Below are 24483 nucleotides of genomic sequence, written 5' to 3'. Positions count from 1 at the left end.
TGGAATGCCTCATTGAAATCCAATGAGCTACATTCATAAACATCTCTCTATCAGTGAACCACCCATACAGGTCTCTGTGTCTCATGCATTGTTATTTTCATTTAAAAAATCCACTAACTTCACTACTGGGCTCTTTTTATTGGTGGTCATCAAAAGCAAACTGAAACTTACATTTCTATAGTTTCCTGGTTACTTTCTAGATTTTCTCTTGGGCAACAGAACTACCTTTGTCAGTATCTAATCAGCAAGGAACTTTTCCATCATTTAATAACTTAATTTTAGCCAGTCATCCACCAAATAGACTAAAAGCTCTTTAAGAATCCTAGGAGATATTTCATCTAGGTCTTTAGCTTCATCACACCTCAGACTATTCAGTCTAGAATTAGACATCCTTATTCTTTCTTTTTCCTGTCTGTCCAGCACTCACTTTCTATCTCCTTTCCCCTTCCTTTTCTGGCACTTAGCCCATCCTTCGGTTATGAACACATAAAACATTGTTATTTTACAATCAAATTTGTAAAGACTGATAAAATTGTTTAATGTATAAAACTTAGACAGTAATGTAGAAATACAATATACATATATATATATATATATATATATATATATATATATAGATAGATAGATATACATACATATACGTATGAAGAGAGAGATGTGTGTGTTTTTTTTTGTTTAGAAACATGAAACTGAATCACAACAATCCTTTTATTTAGTGGCAACTCAGACATAAAGACTTATCTACATCCATAGCTGTGAATTTACAGCGACTTATTTAATCGGATTCATCTAGAACAATAGACAAATCAAATTTAATCTTCTATTTTTGTTTTTTCTAGTAAAGTGCTCACTTTATTTATTTAGTTAGACTTTGTTGACTGGGTTCGTCCAACTAGGCTAGTATCCTTTTTTCAGGGGAGACCCAAGGTGATACTTATACGGAATTTGGTCAAAGCACTGGGGTTCTTCCCCTACTCTTTTCGATAAGTACAGTAGGATCTTTTAAAACCACCTTAGCTACTACCAAATCAAACAGACTGGATCTCGGTTTAATGCCTCATGTGAAGGATGACATACTCATGACCCCCCACACACACACACACACACACACACACACACACACACACACACACACACACACGCACACTGTTTTGCTGTTATGTTGTTCTTTCTTGCTTAGCTCCTCAGCTGATGGTCTTATGATCTTTTTTTCATTGAACTATTCAAAACCTAAAAATGGGCCTACATCGAGAATACATCAATGAACACAATTACAGAAAAAGACCCACATTATTAATGAATACTGTTTCTTTGTTATGTTGTTCATTGCTGGAAAAGTACAATATGACTTTTAGAACTGTAGTAGTGTTACAGACTTTCAATCAGATTTGGTTTAAATTAATTAAAAACTGATATTGCTCAATAACTTCAACCAAAGTATTTTAATATGTTATTGCTATTTGGACAAATCAAGACTCTTCAATAAAAAGAACATTAAACTGTAACATATTTTAACACATTCATTATTAGCATCTTTCAGAAGAGGAGTTGCTTTACTTAGGTCAGTATCACATACAAACAAAGCCATTCACGGCAACACTTGGATGCACGCATCAGAAGGACTTTATACAAGCATTTGACATTATCCTGGAATATAAAAGGCTGCTTTCAATTTCATTTTCATAGGTATAATGTACGTGATTTTTCCAGCAGAAGCTCACCAATATGATGAAATTCTTAAATGTTCTCTTGCTTCAGAATAATGCTTTGTTTAGATGAAATGAAGCAAAGTCTGACATAGGCAGGAGAAGTGAGTCCTCGACATTAGAAATTCTCATAGTGGTGAATAAAGTGAGTTTCATCACGTTTATTCAAATGTCTGCAGGCCTTCTCTACATTCTTGGTCAGACCTGGTGGTCCACAGCTGAAAACACCAATTTTGTTAACCTAGATGGAAAAGATAAAACACATTAGCAGTTAGAAATAACAGCAAATGCCAACATATCCTACTGTACTAAAAAACAGAAAAATGTCAAAGCCTCGGTGTAACACGTGTATTGTTCATGAACAGAACTGGGCAGCTAAATTTCACAATCTTGAACAAGTAACTGAAGCTCATCTGAATGAGACTGTAAAGTAACAGTGGAGACAATAAACCTGAAGTTATTAAAGAAAAGAAGCCTACAAATGACTGCATCTACAACAAAATATTAACTGCATGTCCTTCTAAAGATATCTTTATTTTTTATTGAACAACCAACAAGACAAGGAATAGGAGAGGAAGAGAACAGTAAAGGAATCAACAGAGATGCACCAGATCACGAACATATTACAGTCAAGCAGAGATTAAACATTTTATCAAGTATGGCTGGGACCTCAGCCAGGCATGTCTCCTAATGAATGACCCATTTGCTGCTGCATAGGAAAATGCAAGCACAGTACCATAGACACACAATATAGAGTACTTGACAACCTGGATGGTGAGGTTGCACAAGACTAGCGTTTAATTTGTCAGAGCTATATCGTCTATCCCCTCAGCCTTGCCCTTCAATTCAATCAGAAGTATCCCTTGGTACTTTAACATATGGGTTAGGCAGACAGAGCTTGCACTTTCTTCCCAAAGTAGTCAAGCATCTTACCTTTCTTATTATTGGGAAGTGAGTTCTTGGGTGAGTCCTTGGTAGACCTCATACTGTGATCTATTGACATCACAGTTGGACCAGCAGTAGGGTTTCTGACAGGTATGTACGGGAATCTGACCCTAGAGAAATGATCTAGCTTCTGGGAACAGAGGGTGGGGAGCCTAGCTCCAAGATTCACTAGTACATTCATATTCCTACACTACAGATATTGGAAGAATACATACATTTATTGGCTCAAGCAAGCCAAGAAGTTCATTATACCTTAGATTACTAGTTAAACTGATTTATCATTTTAGAGAGGGTATCATTAATAAGAAATCATCTGGTTAGGATGCAGAATTCCTAAAACTGGATAGTAGAAAGAAGTAATCTCCATGGTGAGTCTTGCAGCAAACCTACCTTCAGGAGGAATAATCAGTGCATTTAGTTGAAAACAATTCTTTATTCCCTGATGGAAGAATATCCTTGTTTTAGTTTTTAATAGGTGTCTTGACTAACTGATATTTAAAGGGTTTTGGAATGGGAGGATGTGAAGTAATTTCAGTGCATGGTGACCTACTGAGGGGCAGGACTCAGTCCATGTAGGCATTAGAATTGAAGGATGCAAAAGTTCCTTACATGATCCCACACCTTGCAGCTGAGGGTGGTGTTCAGACTTCAAAAGTATGTTGTCAGCCTCCTTCCTTGTTTTGAATGACCTTCTTATTTTTGAGTAGGACATTCACAGATGACTTGTCTGATGCCATGCCATGCCATGGCAGATGGTAGTCCAGGACTAGGCATTTCTGCCTCAAGTAGTCCTGGAGAGATTTGTCTCTCAGCTTGATAGTCTTCTGGCTCTATTGTAGCAAAATGTGGAAAGAAGATGGTGATCTGGTACATCCCAAAGCAGAAGATGCACTGATTATGAAAGTCCTTGTAAGGTAATCATTTTGAAATGTCAGAACCTGCTACAGTGAGTCCAAAAACATGGAGACTGAATGGCTGTAAAATGGACTTACATATACTAAGTCTGAGATGGCTATTTCTCAGCACATTCCTTTTTCTCTGAGGTATGGTGCTCTCACAGTAAGTATATATGAGTTTGAGGGAGGTGCAGGGGTTTGCCTGCATCAAACAGAAGTTTAAAGGAAAAGACCAATGATCAAGATTCACTCTTCTTCTGTATTTTTGATCTTTTTTTATGTGTCAGCACTTGGCATTTTAAAGGGGGTGCCTCTTGTAAGGTATCTGCTTCCTACATGTAATAAAGTTGTTGACTTTATACTCTGACAACTAGAGTCTCTGATGCTCAAAATCTCTTAAGCTTTTAAAGACAAAAGAAATGAAGATGTAATTTTTCCCCCAAATGCAACTTATCTATACTCTGGAACTCAAACAAAACTCATGGACTGATTATGCTATAGTAATGTGCATGAGTTTTCTTATGTACTGTAGCAAGAAAAAAAATAGATTCTGGTTGATGTTCCTCTTGTACCACCAACATGTTTACATCGAGATGGTACAGTGTCAGCCCAGTCTAGAGGGGGAAGAGAGCAAAGATCTGGAAGTCATACATTCATACATTGAGCCTTCTGTGTCAGAAGTTCCAAGTGCTGTCTCCATTGCAATGGTGAGCAATATAATAAAAATCTAGGGACAGTGGCAAAAAGGTATTGCATCTGGCAGTGTGACTTAGAATAACATACACCTGAGACCCCCACAAAAGCACATCTTTTAGAAACTATCCAAATGAAATAATCAGGCTTGGAATATTCCAGAAATATATGCACAATGATGATCTTGTTTTGTCTGTACTTCCCCAATGTTAAGTGGCCCAGAGCAGGATACAACATGTGAATTTTGCTCAAGAGTACAGATGTAAAAATAATATAATCATAAAAAAAGCACATCTTGGTGCATGATGTAGTCTGTGATAACATCACTGGTAGCATTGCTTGTTCAGCTCCTCCCACCTGTATGACATCTATGAGCTTCCAAAAATGGTACCATCAAGCAGACCATACTGTTTCTCATAATATCATACAGATCATACACCAAAGTTCCTTATAATACTTTAACAGACATTTAAGGTAACTTGTGAAACTGGTGAGAAAGCAAAGTAACCCTGTACCCCTTTGAACATAATCCCAGCCATATGGGTTATCTACTCATATACCCATCCCTCTGATTCTTACAGGTCACACTTCAATTTTGAGCTCAAAGTGGGAGTATACAATCTTATCCAAAACTATGAGACCAAAAGTTTGTCCTTTAACACTTCCCATTTGTACTTTTGAGTTTTCCATGAAATTTTGTGTTTTATTTTTGTGAGTCAACATTTCTAAGGAAACAGCATTCATTATTTTACAGCCATGCTATTATTATCTTTTTATTACTCATTCCCATTTGTCTCTTTAGAAAACCTTGTTTCTTAGGTTTTTATTTGAACCGTCTGTCACTGCCATAGCTTTAATTTTCTATTTAACATCACACAGAGTTATCATCAAAAGCACAAATATTTGAAATCAGCTACCAAAAATGTAAAAATTTAAGTTGGGAAACGATTTCCTCCTTTGCTCTTGGAAAGGTTCCTAACCCTGACTCTTGAGCATACAAGGGCCATAAGAAATTTGTAATACGTTTTATTCTAAATCCCAAAAGTTTCAGAGGATGGGTATACAAATGTACACTACAGAAAATAACAAGACAGAGATACTTTAAAGACGCATATATTTTGCTGTGAGAGCAGCTACATATATGACTTAAATGTTTGACAAAAAATAGTGTAATGTTTTTCTGTCTTTTCTTTCTTCATCTGGTTGTGTTCTGTCTGTGACAAAGTGACAAACTAAAGGTTATCCCCCCATAAATATAACATCTAAGTGCTTTATCATTCCATTCAAAAGAAGCTGTTCTATTGAGGGCCTTAGATTTATATGACCATGAATACATACAGTCAGGTTATATTACCACAGATGTATGGGGACATTTGATTTACCCATATAAACAAGTGTCCCATTTTCTCCAAGGCAGACTACCTTGGTGCTATACATACACACACACACACACACACACACACACACACACACACACACACACACACACACACACACACACACACACACACACACAAGTATATAAATATATGTATGTATTATATAGGTTCATAAGTAAGTACTAGGCTAGCTGCCCTTATGGGCCATTTTAAACTTAGTCAATTTCTCTTAAAAGTGATCTCAATCATTATGCCGAGAGAGTAAGCAGAGCTATTGGACTACAGGCAGTATAGCCCCCCTCTTTAAAACTTAAAATGTTTTTGGGAGGTTATTTGTGATGTCAACATTTATGTCTATAGCGCATGATGTATATTTTGTTCATATCGTGTGATGTTTTTGAATAGTTGACACATTATTCTATATGACAAGTCAGTGATATGATATTTCACTATCTTATAGTCAACCAAATCCAAAATTTCTTATTCCATTCATGCAGTTGATATAAAGCTATAGACACACACAAGCACACATATATTGACATATGGATATAGATACCAGGTCTGTAACAGATTGATAACGATAGATTCTACATGTTCTAGCTGTATCTATAGACAGACACAAAAGGAGAAGATGAGAGAAGAGGAAGGTAGTGGCACAGAAGCAGAAGAAGCTGTACAAAGTCACAGGTAAGAAAAGAATACCTGCACAGTTGTCAGGCTAATTATAAACTTACCATTGGATGGACTTCTTGCAGTGAGTTAAAAAATGCCACAAATGGAGGGCGACCAAAGTGGGTAATAGAGCGCAGGCCTGTGAACAAGCTACGATTTGACTCTTTCTGAAAATGGCGTTCACAAATGTACTGAAATGATAAAAAGCACTTTGTTATACTCATTGCTAGTTCACTGTTGATACAGTTGTAAATGGAAAAAATATACAAAGTTTGCCTTGCAAGTGTAACATTTTTTATTCTTCAGAAATAAACTGTTTTAAGTGGTACATACTATATAACATCACTAGATATGAAGAACATCCAGTGGAGAAAGTCAAAAAGGGCACCTCATTTTCTAATGTGCATGAGCAGTGTGGAACCGCTGAAGTTCAGAACTGAAAGTGATAATTCAATTTATGATACTTTGGCAGGCTATCAGTGTTGCACCATGAAACAGGGCATCAATGGCTGTGTGTGTGTGTGTGTGTGTGTGTGTGTGTGTGTGTGTGTGTGTGTGTGTGTGTGTGTGTGTGTGTGTGTGTGTGTGTGTGTCTTTGAACAGAACTTCTTCTCACTGAGTTCCTACTGATCAAGACCAAAAGCATTAATGTATTTTGGCTGGCCACAAGGTAGATCAAAAAACTGTAGTATATTGATGCAGGATGGTGTGACAATGGTGACTAGGATGTTTCTCCTTTTATTCACTGTTTTTCAAACTTGGTGATCGTACATATAGAAATGTATGGATACAGAAATGTATTAGATAAATTCTCTTTACTATTCAGTGTCTTGTGATTGACAGAATAGAATCCAGTTTAAATTCTGTTGATCATTTTGGCATAAAGTCATGCTGCATGTGTGTGTGTGTGTTTGTGTGTGTGTGTGTGTGTGTGTGTGTGTGTGTGTGTGTGTGTGTTTGTGTGTGTGTGTGTGTGTGTGTGTGTGTATTACTTAAATTGTAAACTTCTGTTTTCATCTGTATCGTTTTCTCCCCACCCCTGCTGACCTTTAGCCTTCCTAGTATCTGATTGGCCATTATGTTTTTTTTTTTTTGCTTAACTGAAACATCTTTTGCCCACCACAACAGACTGATATATATGGGAGTCCCACAGTGCCACCTGACTGACTCACACTTCTGTGCATGTCCTAAATTGCTGTGACTACTACGTGTAAATGCCCAGATTGGTGTTTGCTGGTGAATGCTACAGCACTCCTAATGGGTGCCACTTTTAGAGTCCATTAGGTTGCCTTCTTCCTGCCAGGGTCAGTGAGGTTGTACTGGATGTTCATTTCCACCCTCCCCCTTCATGTTCTCCAACCCCTTGGTCTCTAGTCCACCCTGAATCAGCTGACTCATTTTTAGGGCTCTTCTTCTTGCTTCACAGAGGCAGCTGTTTCTATTTAACTTTTATTTCTCTTTAAGAATGCATCTCAAGGCATTGTTATAGCAACATTGCATAAAGCAACTTTTTCCACACACTTTAGCCAATAAATTACATTTAAAACTGTAACTGATGTGCACTGTTGTCAAGTAAAACAAAAAAATAACGGCACCAACTGCAGTCAAGATAAACGTTCGTACAAACTTCTTTACTAGGTAAGCGCTTTCATGCAGATGCTCTCCGCACTTCTTCAGACAACTATACACACAAATGTTACAGCTTATATAATCACATTCATAATTGAATCATTGAACAATTAACTACAATTAATTTAAAGTGAATCAAATTTTCACAATTTAAACAAATACAATGCTAAAATCAACTCAAAAGGTTCAATGTTTAAACAATTTTTGCATATATAGTACTAAAATTGTATACAAATACCAACACCATACTATAAATATAGAATACATAAAACTGCTTATTCGCAAAACATAATTCTTAATTTTTATGTACTTTTTTGGAAAAATATATACTTTCATTATTTAATGTGTGTTTAATAAAGGTGATAAAAATTTAACTTAAAGTTTCCTGATGTTTTAAGTCATTAAAACAGGTTCATTGTTGAAGTCATACTAACTCCTTCATAATTTCTACCTTAAAATGGCTTTGAGTTTTAACAAGCATTTGATCGAACAAAACTCATTGAGACCTGGATACACTTGGGCATTAGTTCTTAATTGCCACAATAACTCTTATTCCTCCAGAAGTAAATTCCAAGGGCCCCCTCTCTTGTCTTTGTTAATTTGCTGAACCACCATAAATAAAAATTTGTGGTCTGTATACATTATACTGTGTCTTGCTAAGGCATTAAAGGTATTATTCTTCGTGATGGCGTATAAATGTTCATATATACGTTGTCGCAATGGTCGCTCAGTTTTACCGAAATAAAACGCATTACAAGATTGACATATTGCTACATAAACTACGCCTTCAGTTTGGCAGTTATATTTGCCATTAATGTAATACTTTTCTCCTTTGATGTTAAAAGTAGATCCAGTTTGAATATGTCTACAATAATGGCAAAAGCCACATTTAAACATCCCCTTTGTGGTTAAATGCTTTTGTAAAGGTCGTTCCAACAATGTTTTAAGACATGGTGTTCTTTTGAATACGATCCTTGGCTTAAGACCACAACTTTCACTACACAATGTGTCTTGTGTAATTAATTCCCAGTTAATGTTTAAAACATTTCTAAATTCAAAAATGTGTTGATTAAATTGGGTAATCATACACGTTTTATAATTAATAACATCGTGGTTACTAGCTGTCATGGTTGATTGCTCATGAATGGGTTGACTCACTGTGTCATTTGCTGTTATTACAGTGTCCTGATGAATCAAAAGGGGTGGAAGTAAACCATTCTGGCGTTTGTCAAGTGTCAACATTTTTAGGACAGCATATTTATGAATCCTTAGTTTAAACATTGGAGTCTTTGATATAAAACAATCCTGTTTACTCTAGAATGTTCTTTTTCAGTACTGTCCCATATTAATTGTCATCAAGCTATCAGTCAGTTGGTAATTCCCATTCTACCGTTTATGTGAAACTTAGAATTTTTATCAGTACAGAACATAGTGAGGTGTAAAATTTACAAATATAAGGTCTTTAAAAATAATTTTAAGAATATGGCTTAATAAAAACTCCATCAGTATTGTTCTGTATCCAGAGTCACCAGATTGGGAAGCAAGCACATGAAATGCACAGTTGTTTTAAATCAGACATTCAAATAAGACCGAGCTATGTAGGGAAAATTGTCTTCCCCCTGATTCAGTAACTTCAGTAGTGATTATATTAAGTAAGGGTTTGCAGGAGTCAAAGCCTCTTGTACATCACTTTTCCTCCCATTGAAGATACAGCTGAAAATGATTTGTGCAAGTGTGAGTGCAGACTGTTTTTCAAACAGCATAGCATCTGTGCAAGGATCATACATGTGGGTGCCCAAACCCCCCTCCATTAAAATGGAGGTAAAAGCATCCTTTGATTTGTCCTCAAATGTTAAACAAGTAAAAACAAACAAGTAAACAACAACAATCCTCCACCCAACTGCCCTAATATGGACTAAAGTAACCAATGCATATACTTCAGTGCTTCTGAATTGCAATTTCCATGGATCAGAGATATGCCTTTTCTCTTGGATAACTCACTGGAGAAGTACACACAGTACGAATGAATGAATTTTTTTTCTAAAAGATAAAGATAGCCACACAATGGAAACCTTTTTAATAAATTTGTAGTGACATTGTGCAGGGAATGAAAAAGTATGTCTCTTTTTGGATATTGCAAAGATCAAAAAGTACAGTTTTGTACCTACCATAAATGTAGATGTTCGAGGATCCACATTGCTGCAGTCCTAACTATTGGGGTAGTCCACTGTCCAGTCGGCCCGAATACCAAAGTATATGGCTGACGTCGGTCAGGGCGCATTAGACTGACGTCAGTACGTCAGGGTACTAATGCGCATGACCGACGTCATATCTTCAGTCTTTTCTTGCCCCAGATGTCAGAAGACCCTGAAAAGATAAGGCCAAAACCAAAAACTCCAAACATACCTGCACCAAAAATATGTACAATATATACAAAATTACCAGAATATAACCTCACCTACACAACCACCCCTAAACACAGAGGGGAAGGAGGGAGGGTAAATTGGACTGCAGCAATGTGGATCCTCGAACATCTACATTTATGGTAGGTACAAAACTGTACTATGTTCTTCATTCCACATTGCTGCAGTCCTAACTATTGGGTAGAATCCCAAAGCAGAGGTAAGGGAGGCTGGCAAATCATAAGGAAGCAGGAACTGACAACATGCCTTGCAAAATAGCTGTGGCAAAACCAGCCCTAGACTTAGAGTAGAGAGGAAGGTGATAATGCTTAGAGAAAGTATGCACTGAACTCCAAGTAGCTGCCTCCAAAATATCCTTAGTTGCCACCCCTTAGAAATGCTGTTGAAGTGGCAGTAGCCCTAGTGGAATGAGGCCTAATCCCAGCTGGAATCTCCTTGCCATGATGGGAATAACAAAATGCAATGCAAAACCCAATCCACCTAGAAATAGTTTGTTTTGACACAGGCTTGCCCTCATGAACTCAAAGCAAAAGAAACAAACAACTGCTGAGACTGCCTAAAATCCTTAGTCCTGCTCAAATAATAACGAATTGCCTGTGTACATCTAAAGTGTGCAAAATCTTTTCCCCTTTATTTTGGGGATCTGCATAAAAAGTAGGCAAATGAATAGTTTGATTTAAAGCCACACTAGAAACCACCTTAGGCATAAAGGAAGGGTTAGTACGTAAAGATACCCTATCCTTATGAAAAATCAAACAAGCCTCTACCCCCATAAGGGCCTGCAACTCAGAAACCCTTCTTGCAGAAGTAATGGCCAACAAAAAAGCAGTCTTCCATGACAAGTATTTCAATTCAGCAGTAGCCGCAGGCTCAAAAGGTTGTAGAGCAAGTTTCTCCAACACAAAATTGAGATCCCAAGCAGGAGTAGGAGCTCTACGTGGGGTCTTATATTCTTTGCCCCTCTAAGAAATTGCTTGAACAAAGGATCACGAAAGCAATGGTGGGTCACAATCATAGTGAGCTGAAATTGCTGCAGCATGAATCTTAATGGAAGAGAAAGACAAACCTTTGTCCAATAACTCAGTAAGATATTGAAGAGCCACACTCAAATTAGGCTCAGAAATCTCCAAATTGTTTGCTGCACTCCAAAATAAAAATCTCTTCCATTTTTCTGTACACTTTCCTTGTACTAGGTCTTCTGGCTTCCATAATCACATTTAAAACTTGTTGAGGAAGTTGAGACCTGCTGTCTTTCAAAACAGAATATGCCAGGCTGTTAGATGAAGAGAGTGAAGCTTGACATTGAGCAGGTGACCGTCCCTCTGAGACAACAGGTGTGGAATCAAGGGTAAAGGCCATGGAGGCTTTTTTACCAGACTCCTCAGTAATGGGTACCAGTGCTGCCGAGGCCAATCTGGAGCTATTAAAATCATCCTTGGCTTGTCTTGTCTGACCTTTAGAAGCACCTTTGGGAGAAGAGGCAGAGGTGGAAAAGCATACACATGAAGATTTTTCCAACTGAAAGAAAGAGCATCCACTTTCCAAGCTGTGTGATGAAACCTCTTTGTGCAAAACTTTGGCAGCTGGTGGTTTAGTGGAGAAGCGAACAGATCTATGTCTGGAGTTCCCCATGACACTGTCAATTTTTGAAATACATGAAGATCCAGTTTCCACTCGTGGGGATCCATGATTTGTCTGCTTAACACATCTGCTAAGGAGTTCTGTGCTCCCGGCAGAAACCTTGCCTGAAGAGTTAGTTGCAAGCTGAGCAGTCTCCCATAAAATCATTGCTTGCCTGCACAATGGGTAGAATGTGTTCCCCTTGTTTGTTGATGTACCACATGACAGTTGTGTTGTCTGTTAGAATCAACACCTGCCCTGGAAGAAGTAATTCCTTGAAAGCCATTAATGCAAACTGGACTGCTAACATCTCTTTCATGTTGATATGTAGATGCTGTAGTCTGGCAGGCCACTTGTCTTGTATCCACTTTCCATTTAGATGAGCTCCCCAAGCAATGTCTGAGGCATCTGTCGTTAGAATCTGACTCGCCTCTGGCCGGGTCACAGAGAGTCCCTTGTTTAGGTGACATTCCTGAGCCCACCACAAAAATTCCTTTTGAATGCAAGGTATTATTTGAATGACAGTGTCCAAATCCTGGCAGTGCTGTGTCCATACATTTATGAGATAACATTGCAGCTTCCTCATATGCAGTTTGGCATTGGGAAGCACCAGAATACAAGATGCCATGAACCCTAAGGCTTGAAGGACTGTCCTTGCAGTCAGCCCGGACTGAAGAGATAGTTGATGGAAGTAACTGGAAAGATTCTTTTGTTTGTCCGGGGTTAAAAGGCCATCTGGGCTGCTGTATTCAGTCTCACACCCAGAAAGCACATGTCTTGAGAGGGTACTAGACTGGACTTTATTTCGTTCACAGAATACCCTAGGCATCTTAGCACTGCTATGACATATTCCAAATGCTGTAGAAGGTCTTCCTTTTCTTGAGCCAGAATCAGGCAGTCGTCCAAGTAAGGATAGATTTGAATTCCTTTTAGCCTGAAGTAAGCTATCACTGGAGCCAGAACCTTTGTGAATACTCTGGGCAGTAGATAAGCCAAAGGGCAATGCAGAGAACTGATAATGAGAATTTCCAGCTCGAAAACGCAGATACTTCCTGCAACTTAGTCTTATAGGCACATGAAGGTAAGCTTCCTTGAGATCTAAAGTTACCATCCAGTGATCTTTGCCCAGGAGAGGTAAGTGCTGTTGTAATGTCAAGATTTTGAACTTGGGGATGTCCAGATAAGTGTTGAGCATAGATAAATCCAAAATTGGTCTCCACGTGTTCCCTTCTTGGTACTAGGAACAGGCGAGAATAAAATCCTAGGCCCCTTTCTGGCACAGGAACTGGCTGAATGGCCCCTATTTGGAGCAACAGAGAAATTTGCTTGTGAGCCTCTGTTCTTTGTAGAGGAGGAATGTCTGGCATGCCTTTGAAAGGAGGCAAGGTATGGAAATAAAACCTGTAACCGTGGTGAATGATATCCAGAACCCATCTGTCTTGGGTAATTAAATCCCAATTTTCTTTGAAAAGAGACAGCCTTCCTCCCAAAGGTGCTGCCAGGCGAGAATGAACTGGCAGCTGAAAAGGTAGGTCATTGGGTCTGCTTACGAAAGGACTGACCCCTGCCCTCACCAGAAGTCTGAGCAGGGGAACTCCCTGTCCTAGGCCTAAAAGAACCTTGAGCTCTGCTCCTACCACGTCTAGACCTACCCCTAGACTGGGAATCATAAGCAGGATAAGTCCATCCCTTAGTAGGCCAATTTCTACTAAACTTCGGAGGCTGCACCTGCAAAAAATCCTTAACAGTTTGCATAGACTTAGCCTTGTCCTCCATTTTCTTTAAAACTGCTTCCACAGGCAAACCAAACAACACATCAGACTGTAAAGGAGCATCCAAAATCCTTGTTTTAACATGCTCAGCTAAATTCTGATCTCTCAACCAGGCGTGCCTCTGAAGAACAGAACCAGTGGCAGCCACCCTCGAGGAGGCCTGCACAGCATCAAAACCACACTGCAAGGAATGTTTACCCACCTGTTCAGACACATGAACTAAATCCTGCAACTCTTTACACTCAATACCTTCCGCCAGAGCATCCACCTTAGATTTCAATTGTGAAAGGAGATAATTCTGATATTTTAACATGTGAAACTGACAATTCAACGCCCTCATGGCTAAAGTGGAAGAAGTATACACTTTCTTTCCCCATCTATCCAAAGCCCTTGCCTCTTTATCAGGAGGGACAGGATTTTTAACAACAGAGGCCTTCACACCTTTAGGCCCCTGAGAGACAGTTTCGGGTCTGCCCTAGGACTCTTAAAAGATACTTATGAGCTTCAGGCAGCCATTAGGTTGCCTTCTTCCCTGCTTAAATAGGGTCAGTGAGGTGCTGTACTGAGATGTTCATTTCCACCTCCCCTTCATGTTCTCCAACCCCTGGTCTCTAGTCCACCCTGAATCAGCTGACTCCATTTCCTTTTAGGGCTCTTCTCTTGCTTCCACAGAGGCAGCTGTTTCTATTTAACTTTATTTCTCTTTAAGAATGCATCTCACAGCATTGTTATAGCAACATTGCATAAAAGCAACTTTTTCCACACACTTTTAGCCACACAAATTGAGATTTAAATCTGTAACTGATGCACTCAAGGCTGTCAACATTTTTAGGACAGCATATTTATGAATCCTTAGTTTAAACATTGGAGTCTTTGATATAAAACAATCCTCTTTACTCTAGAATGTTCTTTTTCAGTACTGTCCCATATTAATTGTCATCAAGCTATCAGTCAGTTGGTAATTCCCATTCTACCGTTTATGTGAAACTTAGAATTTTTATCCGTACAGAACATAGTTAGGTGTAAAATTTACAAATATAAGGTCTTTAAAAATAATTTTAAGAATATGGCTTAATAAAAACTCCATCACTATTGTTCTGTATCCAGAGCCACCAGATTGGGAAGCAAGCACATGAAATGCACAGTTGTTTTAAATCAGACATTCAAATAAGACCGAGCTATGTAGGGAAAATTGTCTTCCCCCTGATTCAGTAACTTCAGTAGTGATTATATTAAGTAAGGGTTTGCAGGAGTCAAAGCCTCTTGTACATCACTTTTCCTCCCATTGAAGATACAGCTGAAAATGATTTGTGCAAGTGTGAGTGCAGACTGTTTTTCAAACAGCATAGCATCTGTGCAAGGACCATACATGTGGATGCCCTAACCCCCCTCCCTTAAAATGGAGGTAAAAGCATCCTTTGATTTGTCCTCAAATGTTAAACAAGTAAAAACAAACAACAAGTAAACAACAACAATCCTCCACCCAACTGCCCTAATATGGACTAAAGTAACCAATGCATATACTTCAGTGCTTCTGAATTGCAATTTCCGTGGATCAGAGATATGCCTTTTCTCTTGGATAACTCACTGGAGAAGTACACACAGTACGAATGAATGAATTTTTTTTCTAAAAGATAAAGATAGCCACACAATGGAAACCTTTTTAATAAATTTGTAGTGACATTGTGCAGGGAATGAAAAAGTATGTCTCTTTTTGGATATTGCAAAGATCAAAACCATGATTCACATACATGGTGACATGAGAAGGAACCTGGTATAACTGAAGATATGTGAAAAACATGGTACTTGAAATCCATTGCAAAACAATTCTAGGTAATATAGTTGGGAAAGATCACTTTAAGTATATAGTTATAGCGCTGAGATAGGGAAATGATGTACACATTTAAAAATTTGGTGGGCCTTTAAAAAGCCCAGCAAACACTATCTTCTAAATAATGGTTGAATACAATTGGCTAATGGAAACTGAAAGATATCTCTGCCATATTCTGCACATCTGCATATTGTTATGCATGCTCTCATATACAAATAGCATTCATTAACTATATTTCTCACAAATGACAGTGGTCTTTATAGCATGGTTGCATTTTTTCAGTGATTGTAACAGATGCAACCAGAAGAAGGAATGAAGTGTCTGACAATGAACAGCAACAAAATCTGAGAATTCAAATAATTAGGCAAGCAGATGTATACAGAGTGGTATATATATATATAGATATATATATATATATATATATATATATATATATATATATATATATATATATTAATCATTACTAATCCTATAATGTGAAAAGGATTGCTGCTATGCTCTCATGATGAATAAAGGGGTGAATTATTTATCCAGTCCAATGCTCAACAATGAACCAAAAAAATCTGTAATTTATTTTGTTACTAATTTTAATTTATTCACAAACACACACACACACACACACACACACACACACACACACACACACACACACAAATATACCATATCAGTACCGAAATTCTTTAAAGTGGATCTTAGTAAAAATGTAAATGACATTAAGAGAGGCACAGCCTTTTGTCATTCTGCAAAAAGAACATTGTTTGTAGCAGAATACTGTACTTACTAGCATAGTAGTCCTCAGGTCAAATTTCTCCGCTAGCTGTGTGATGTAGATATGCACTGACACCAGGTCATTTTTGTCATTTTCCTCAACCTCCCGGATGATGTCAGTCAACCACTCAAACTGTCGTTGTGTCCGTGTCACCCAAATAAAATATACCTGCAAATAAATATAATGCTATCCATTAAAACAATAATTTAGTATTCAAAAGCATTAACTAACAGTTCAGCTGATGTATGTTCAAAATGTTTACTTTCCTTAGCTGATAAAAACAGAAAAAATTATAGACCACTAGCAGATAAACAAAAATGTAAAGAAATCAAGGAGAAAGGAGAAACAACAAGAAAATTAAGAGAGTGTACAACAAGGAAAGAATGAAAGACACATTTATTTTACTCATAACATTATTTACAGGTTAAACTTTGATGCTGAATAGTCTTTCTTCTGCACTTTTAAAACATCATTGATAGATTTTCTTAGAATATAATAAATGACACGTGTGCAAAATTTCTGCTTAAGACTGTCAGAGAATAGATCTTACAGGCACTGAGACCATTTAGTGATTGTTTCACTGACTACACAGTCCCTGGCATACATATACATGTAGGTAGATGTTTTGATGAGTATACTTATATTCTATTATCACGATTTTGTACTAACAATTTTTCAAGTCAGTCTAATAAGTTTTAACTTACATTAACAGATAGCAAAAAGATTGTCCAATCAGGACTGAAAGATGTTTAAAATAACAGCACTAAAGGCCAGAACCTGACTCTGAGTATAAGAATAATAGGGAACTTGCAATAAGCTGTAAGGATATTTCTGCCTTGCCAGTAACTACCTTTAGGCCTTGCATTTCTTTTCAAAGAGGGTCAGGCCAGTCACATCAGGCGTGAATTTATGAATGGCCATCTAGTTGTCCAGCTCCTTTTTAAAGGCAAACAGTGTGTCATACTGCTTAACTTAGAGAGAAAGTTTGTTCTGAAGAATAGGTTACTTTCAATGTATCCTTTCTCCTTGTCTTATTTATTTGTTGGAATAGATTTAGATCTTTGGCCCTAGTGTTAGCTGAACTGTTTGATTTATGGAGATGTACGAGTTCTTGGAATACTGGATCCATTATAGCCCTAAAAGCGAGGCACAAGTAACACTACATCACAAAGACATGTGTCAGGAGCATTTCTCCCCGGCCTCTACTGAAAATTGGCTTTGTTCCAAGTTGGACTTTCCCGGTTAACAAATGTTAAATAAAATAAATAAATAAAATAAGTAACACTTAAGGAGTCTGTATAAAACTGAGTATAAAGCCTCCAGTTTTTCTTGGTAGTTCAGATCTTATAAGCCTATGATTTATTTAGTTACAAACCTTTGAGGTCTTTCCAGTTGCTTTTTATACTTAGTAAGGTACTTGTACTCAACAATGGGTCTAATCAGTGCAAAGTGAAAGGAAGTGAGGACCTCTTTTGATGTGGAAGGAATAACTTTTGCTATGAGCTGTGAAAGCTAAAAGGATTTCCTAATCGTAGTCACAATGTGATGGTCAAACATGAAGGAGCTATCACCGAACAGCGCTGGTCTCTCACTACATTTTCATTTCTGAGTGTTTTTTTTATAAGCTGGAGCTAGAAGGTTCTTTCCTAATGCTACAATGTTGCATTTTTTTGTCATTCAGTTTAGCTCATATTTTATAAACTAGCTGTTGACAGCTGGAAATTCATCTTGGACTGTCTGTTGCAGGGGACTAGACAGCAACTCCCAGTTTACAATAATCCTCAAACTTTGTTAACAAGAGATCCTCATTTTATAACTGCAGAACTGAGAGATAGATATCAAACAGCAGAGGTCCCAGCACAGATCCCTGTGGAATTCCACTGGTCACCTTCATGCTGTCAGAATATGCACCCCCTACTTTTACTACATGAGTCTTGTCCCTAAGCCAGTTCACTATCCACCTAGCCAGTTTGGAGCTCCTTCACCTTGTTTATTATATTTGCATGTGATATGGTTTTGGTGAGGTCAATGTAAGTTGTGTAAACAGTTTATCAACAGTCTATGACTTAAGCAACTGTCTCAAAGAAATTCACAAGATTGTAAAAAGTGTAACTGTAATGATAATTTTGAATTTAGGAGGCTACTAAAATATGATGCCAAAATATGTTTCATACTGATATCACAACAATTATGTACTAATTTCTCTGAGGGGTGTCTAGATTTATGATAAATCATTCCAAGATTAACACAGAACACTTACTTAAAAATCAGATTAGGGAAATCAGTATTTTAATTTCATCAGTTAAACACACATATCTCTTTATAATAAGCATTGACTGGAACACTTACCTTTTTACATTGAATCTTGCTATTAATGGAGGACTTGGCAACAAGATCTTTGAGGATCGAAGCAAATGGTGTCACTCCAATCCCGCCTCCTACCAAAACCGATACTTCATACTTGTTCCATTCTTGGTGTCCTTCTCCAAATGGCCCATCCAGATGCAGCTAAAGCAATAGCAAATTGTCTTCATCAGTAATGCAACCGTATATGTTATGTCCATAGTTTATCTGTTTTTCATTAAGTTATTTAAAATGTGGCCTGAGTTGAAATTTTGAAGAAAATTTGTTTGGTAATCATTAAAAAAGGAGTTAAAGAGAAATTGTTATGGGAAAAGTTGTTGTATACACTGCAGCTGTAGTATCCTGTATATTCTGAGAGTGTTTGCATACAGCAACTAAGGTTGAACACTATGAAGGATATAGGGGTTCATAGGTAACTATTAGGCATGCTGTCTTTGCAGGCCATTTTATGCCTAGCTAGTTCCCCCTCAAAGAAGAGAATCAGACCCTGTACATTTTGTTTGTGAAGTAAACACCTTACATTTTGTTTGTGAAGTAAACACCTTTACCATTATAATAACCCCCATTCCCTGAAAAAAAAACAGAAAAGAATGCACCAGTCACACATGAATAATTGCATTCCATTGCAGCATTAGGACAGACATAGATGCGTTACACTAATAAATGCGACATTCTTTGCATATTATTTCGTGTGTAATAATTATCCTGGAAAATCCAGGTTCATGCCACTTTACCAAGCACATGAGTTGACTGGCTGCTGTGAACTATTTATACACGCACACACACGCACATGGACATGCACACACACATGCACACGCACACACACAGACACACACACACACACACACACACACACACACACACACACACACACACACACACACACACACACACACACACACACACACACACACACACACACTCACGCACACACACACACACAGTATACTAACCTTTGCCCTTGAAAAACCAGATTAAGACAAAAAAATAATTCATAAAGAATCATTTGACAGTGCACAACAACCACCCCACCTACCACTCCCCGTTCCTCCAGCAGTACTGCTGACTCATTCAATAAACACGTTACTGGAACCATTATGTCTTTGACTAAACAACACAACCCTCTACCCACCCTCTCTACATCAAAACCAAATACTCTGCCCACAGTCTTTTCTTTTTCATCAGTGCCTACCTCCTATATAAAAAAAACTTCTATTGAAACGTAAGCCTACAAATCTTGGAGCCGACAATCTCCCCTCTGAATACCTAAAACTAGCAACAGAAGCCCTAGCTTATCCAGTCTCTATCTTAATTACTCAGTCCTTATCAGAAAGCTATGTCCCCACACTGTGGAAAATATCCCACATCATTCCCCTCCATAAAGGTGGCTCTTCCACTGAACTTTCCAATTACTGCCCCATAGCCATCCTTTCTCCACTTTCCAAGATACTTGGGAAATGCATCCATTCTCAAGTCTAAGACTACCTCTTAGCTAATAACCTCCTCTCCATCACCCATCATAGCTTCAGACCATACCACAGCACTACTACCGCCTTGCTCTCTTTCACTAATGCTATCCTTCATCATAAAAATAATGGCCTGTTCTCCTCTGCTATATTTCTGGATCTATCCAAGGCATTTGACATGGTCTCACACAAACTACTAATCGCTGTTCCCACTAACCTATCCTTTTCCCAATCAGCTACTGATTAGTTTCACAGCTACCTAATGGGCTGCCAACAATCAGCTGTCTGGCATAATGACCTATCTCCTCGACTTCCTGTAACACTCGGTGTTCCCCAAGGCTCCATCCTTGGTCCCCTACTATTGTCACTCTTCACCAATGATCTGTTCACAGCCACCATGCATGCTTCTCTTATACAGTATGCAGATGACTCCACCCTCATCTGCTCAGCCCCAACTATACCTGAACCTCACAAGATCACACAGGAAGCCTTTTCATCTGTAGAAAACTGGCTATCTAATGCCCAGTTATTACTCAACCCAAGCAAGACTAAACTCCTTATCTTCTAACACACTAAGTCTAACCCAATTATCCCCCACTTTAATATTCTAGCCAAAGACAATACTGTCATCTTCCCCAACAGAACACACTAAACTACTTGGTGTTGAGATTAATAACAATCTCAGATTTGACACACATTTCTCTTGCCATAAAAAAGGTTCACAAAAAAGTAGGTGCATTGTACAGAAACAAACAATTCCTCACCAAGACAGCCAGAATTTCTGCTGCCAATTCCCACCTAATCTCCACTTTACTCTACGCCTCTCCTATACTTACCTACCTTAGACAAACAAACCTAAACAAGCTTAAGGCTTGCAACAATAAAATTGCTAAGTTTGCCACTAGTGCATCTTATTGCAGCCACCACTGTATCTCACTTAGAGAACTTGACTGGCTTGAACTCCCTCAACTTCTTCACCTGAATTAACTCTCCCTTGCCCACAAGTTAGTAAATCATCATCTTAAAGTCTCAGCCCTTCAAAACCTTCTCCAGCCCTACTGCTCCACTAGACCTCTACACTTCAGCAGCAAAAATGTACTTCTAGTGACCAAACCCAAGAACCCAGCGGGAGAAGCACTAACCCCCTGCATCATACCCAGATTATGGAACAATCTCTCCCCCTCTATAACCACACTACCTTCTTGCAATCACTTCAAGACTGCACTAAAAACTCACTTAAAAAGTTTCTGGTTATGCCCATGCACCAATCCTGACTAGTAACCCTCCTTTTACCTCCCATTCCTCTCCCCCTCCCCAAGCCACCCTGCCTGCCACCATCTGATCATTACATTCCTTCCTCTGCAGGCTCTGCCTCACCCTTTACCCTCCACTTCCCTCCTCCCTCAGTCTCTCAGACCTGTTAAAACATGTTTAACTACCTCACTTCATCTCAACTCCAAATACATACCCAACTGACTTACACCTAGCTTCCTCTCACTGCCACGTGTACTACTCACTCAGTCTCCTCTCTTACTCCTCTATCTTCCACTTCCATCCTATTAGCCCTTCTAGCTTGTTCCATCTTCGTGTGGAGCTTCTGCTCTATATCTACTTGAGTTTAATACAATACTTGTGTATAAGATTTAGGTATACGAGTTTAGAACAGTATCTGTCTGAGCTTAATACTATCTGTATATACACTCTACCTTTATTCCTAGCCTTTAGCTAGATATTGGTATATCTGTTCATTATCATGTTTCATAATGTATGTACAGCTGTTTGCTGCAGTATGTATTATTTGCTATTGCATGTATATTAAATTGTTCTTCAGGTATTCTGCTGCTCGATTATTCTTCTGTGGAGCTTTTCTCCCCGGGCCTCCATTGAAAAAGGACCTGTGTCCAGTTGGAATTTCCCAGTAAACAAATGTAAATAAATAAATAAAATAATAAATACTTAACTATTTGGCTTACTCGTTTAACAAATTAGTAATTATTGTACATAGGTATCATTATAAAGAAGCGCAGTCATCAATTTCAGTGTTTAATAGAAGCTGTAGAACTTGGAACAGGTTTATTCCCTAGCCCTTGATTCTACCTCAAAGGGAGAGACAGCCCACGTACCTTGCCTTTTCTTTGTCTCTCAGTCATCTTCTCATACAACTTTGATTGTATTAACTAACACCATTTTTGGTTTTCACTACACTGCAGTGCATTTTTCAATGAGTTTTATTACAAAGTGTTGAAAGGCAGTGCACATTTGAAGGGGTTTTGCCTTTTTCCTCATTGTGACTGTACAGTTGGTTCATTTAGGAAAGTAAGGGTGCTCTGGGTGCATGTGGCTTACCCCATGTAAAGAAATATATATTTCTTGTGTTTCTCGTGGTTTTTGACTCACCATTTTCAGAATTTATTATTTAGAAAATGTTGAGGTGAAACATTGTGCTTTGATGATTTGTAGTTAAACCTGGGGAAGCGACTCATTTTATATACTGTGTACCATAGAAGCAAAGGTAGCTATCCCCAAAATATCTTGCCGCCATCTCTCAGATATTCTTTCCTCATCCTAGCCAGTGCTTTGATTTTTAACAGTGCCATGTTACAAGCCTAATATTTTTTATCCTAAAATTTGAACAGACCAACATCATAGCAATTTAACAAACACTTTTTGTCATCCAATCAATACTTCAATCTAACTCCTTTTCATCTATGAATTGCTAAACCAAGTTCACTGTTCATCCTTAGCAAATTCCCTGCCTTACTGAACCCCACAAGAGCACCACTCTTCTCCTTACTTCTTTTTTAACATGAGGCATGACCCCTGAACCCCAGATATGGGAGGCAAGACCCCACACCCCTGAGCTTAACTTCACTTTAATCTGAGGTATGGAAATCTTGAATTCCAAGAAATGACCATCTTGGACTTGGTATATGCAAGTCTGTTTTCCGACCATTGGGTCTCTGTGTTTCGGGACTCACTGTAACAGGACCTGACACTTCAAATGGCTACCCACTTAATACTTTCTTTTCTTATTTCTTTGTCTTGGCATGTTCTATTACCAAACGTATAGCAGCAATAAAGCATTCACCAAAGGTTACCTTTCCTTTATGATTATTCCCTATTGCTGTCTCTCCTAAAATAACCACATTCCCTTCTCCCCTGCTCCAAAAGATTACTTAAAACTCTAATCCCATCCTGAATATATGCACAGGCTCATTTAAAACCCTTAATGTTCTGAATGCATGTTAAATTTGCACTATAATACTTTTAAAAATAAAGAATTCAAATGTATAAATACTGATGTTAGCAGACTGAATATTTTGAACCGTGGTAATACTTTTGCATTGCAGCTGGTGTAAAAAAATGCTGTTTCTCTATGTCTTCATGTGACTGTACTTGTATTGTGTTAGCTCCTTTTTTTCTGTAAACCCTGGCTATGTGGATGACTTCAGCAAGAGATTGCAAAAATGTAAGAGAAAAATCAGTTTCATACTTTAAAGAAAACTCCCTCATACTGCTATGATTAGCAGTGATTATCATGTGTTTACCTTTGGAAGGCAACCAAGCTCTGTAATACTTTCTGGAGAATACAGTTCACGTAACCTTGTTGTCCAGGGGCCCACTGCACGGATGTGAAGACTGAGGTTATCTTCATGAGGAGCAGAGGTCAAGGTGAATGGATGATATTCATTTGTTCCCAAAGACAAACAGGCTATCCTCACCCACTGTCCAGACTTGTAATCAAAGTCATGTGGTTTCTTGAATACCAGCATAGTAACTCCTGTAAAAGGAAACCACAGTTTTTACCACATTATCATTTGCATGTAAACAGTTTCAAAGAAGACTGCATAGTTCTAGATATTTTTCTTTTGAGTAGATAGGCTCTGACATACATGAGGAAGCAATACCACTGCTCATTAGATCACATTGTTGGAAGCAGGATCCCATCATTCTAATAACAGTCTTTGTCAAAAGTAGTATAAACCTGTGAACCCATATGAAATTGGTTATTGGTGGAAAAGAACAGTAGTCGTCCCCCAATATTTTTTCATTATGAAACATAGAACTAAGCGTATAGTATAAATAAACTAAAAATTGCACTTGGCCAGGAAGCAAAGCAGTCAAGTTTTCTGGCCATCTCTATTACAAGGAGCTAATACATCTATAAAATGATTGTAGTTAAAATACTTCTTACTGCTTTATACTGAGGTACAGTATACCTAACTTAATGAACCGTCCACATCAGATTAAATACTCACCTATTATAATTCATCAGGTTTTACGTCTTCTTTCCTACATTGTTGATGCTGCCCTTAGG

General features: G+C 38.1%; 1 protein-coding gene across 2 annotated transcripts in view; it reads right to left on the bottom strand.

The window, feature by feature from the left end:
* Nucleotides 1-695: 695 nt before the first annotated feature.
* Nucleotides 696-24483, bottom strand: part of LOC122800916 (dual oxidase 1-like) — a 250375-nt gene continuing 226587 nt past the window's right edge. For both annotated transcript variants that reach the window (XM_044070274.1, XM_044070275.1), the window contains exons 29-33: nt 23714-23946; nt 18685-18843; nt 16348-16503; nt 6354-6482; nt 696-1947 (exon numbers count right to left, since the gene is read on the bottom strand). In XM_044070274.1, the coding sequence (XP_043926209.1) occupies nt 1825-1947; nt 6354-6482; nt 16348-16503; nt 18685-18843; nt 23714-23946 (800 nt within the window). In that variant the 3' untranslated portion in view covers nt 696-1824. The remainder of the gene's footprint in view (nt 1948-6353; nt 6483-16347; nt 16504-18684; nt 18844-23713; nt 23947-24483) is intronic.

This window comes from Protopterus annectens, chromosome 4.part1 (genome assembly GCF_019279795.1).
Source record: "Protopterus annectens isolate FY-2018-M chromosome 4.part1, PAN1.0, whole genome shotgun sequence".
Lineage (NCBI taxonomy): Eukaryota > Metazoa > Chordata > Ceratodontiformes > Protopteridae > Protopterus > Protopterus annectens.
Note: the sequence above shows the minus strand (reverse complement) of the source record. Positions and strands in the feature narration are given on the sequence as shown.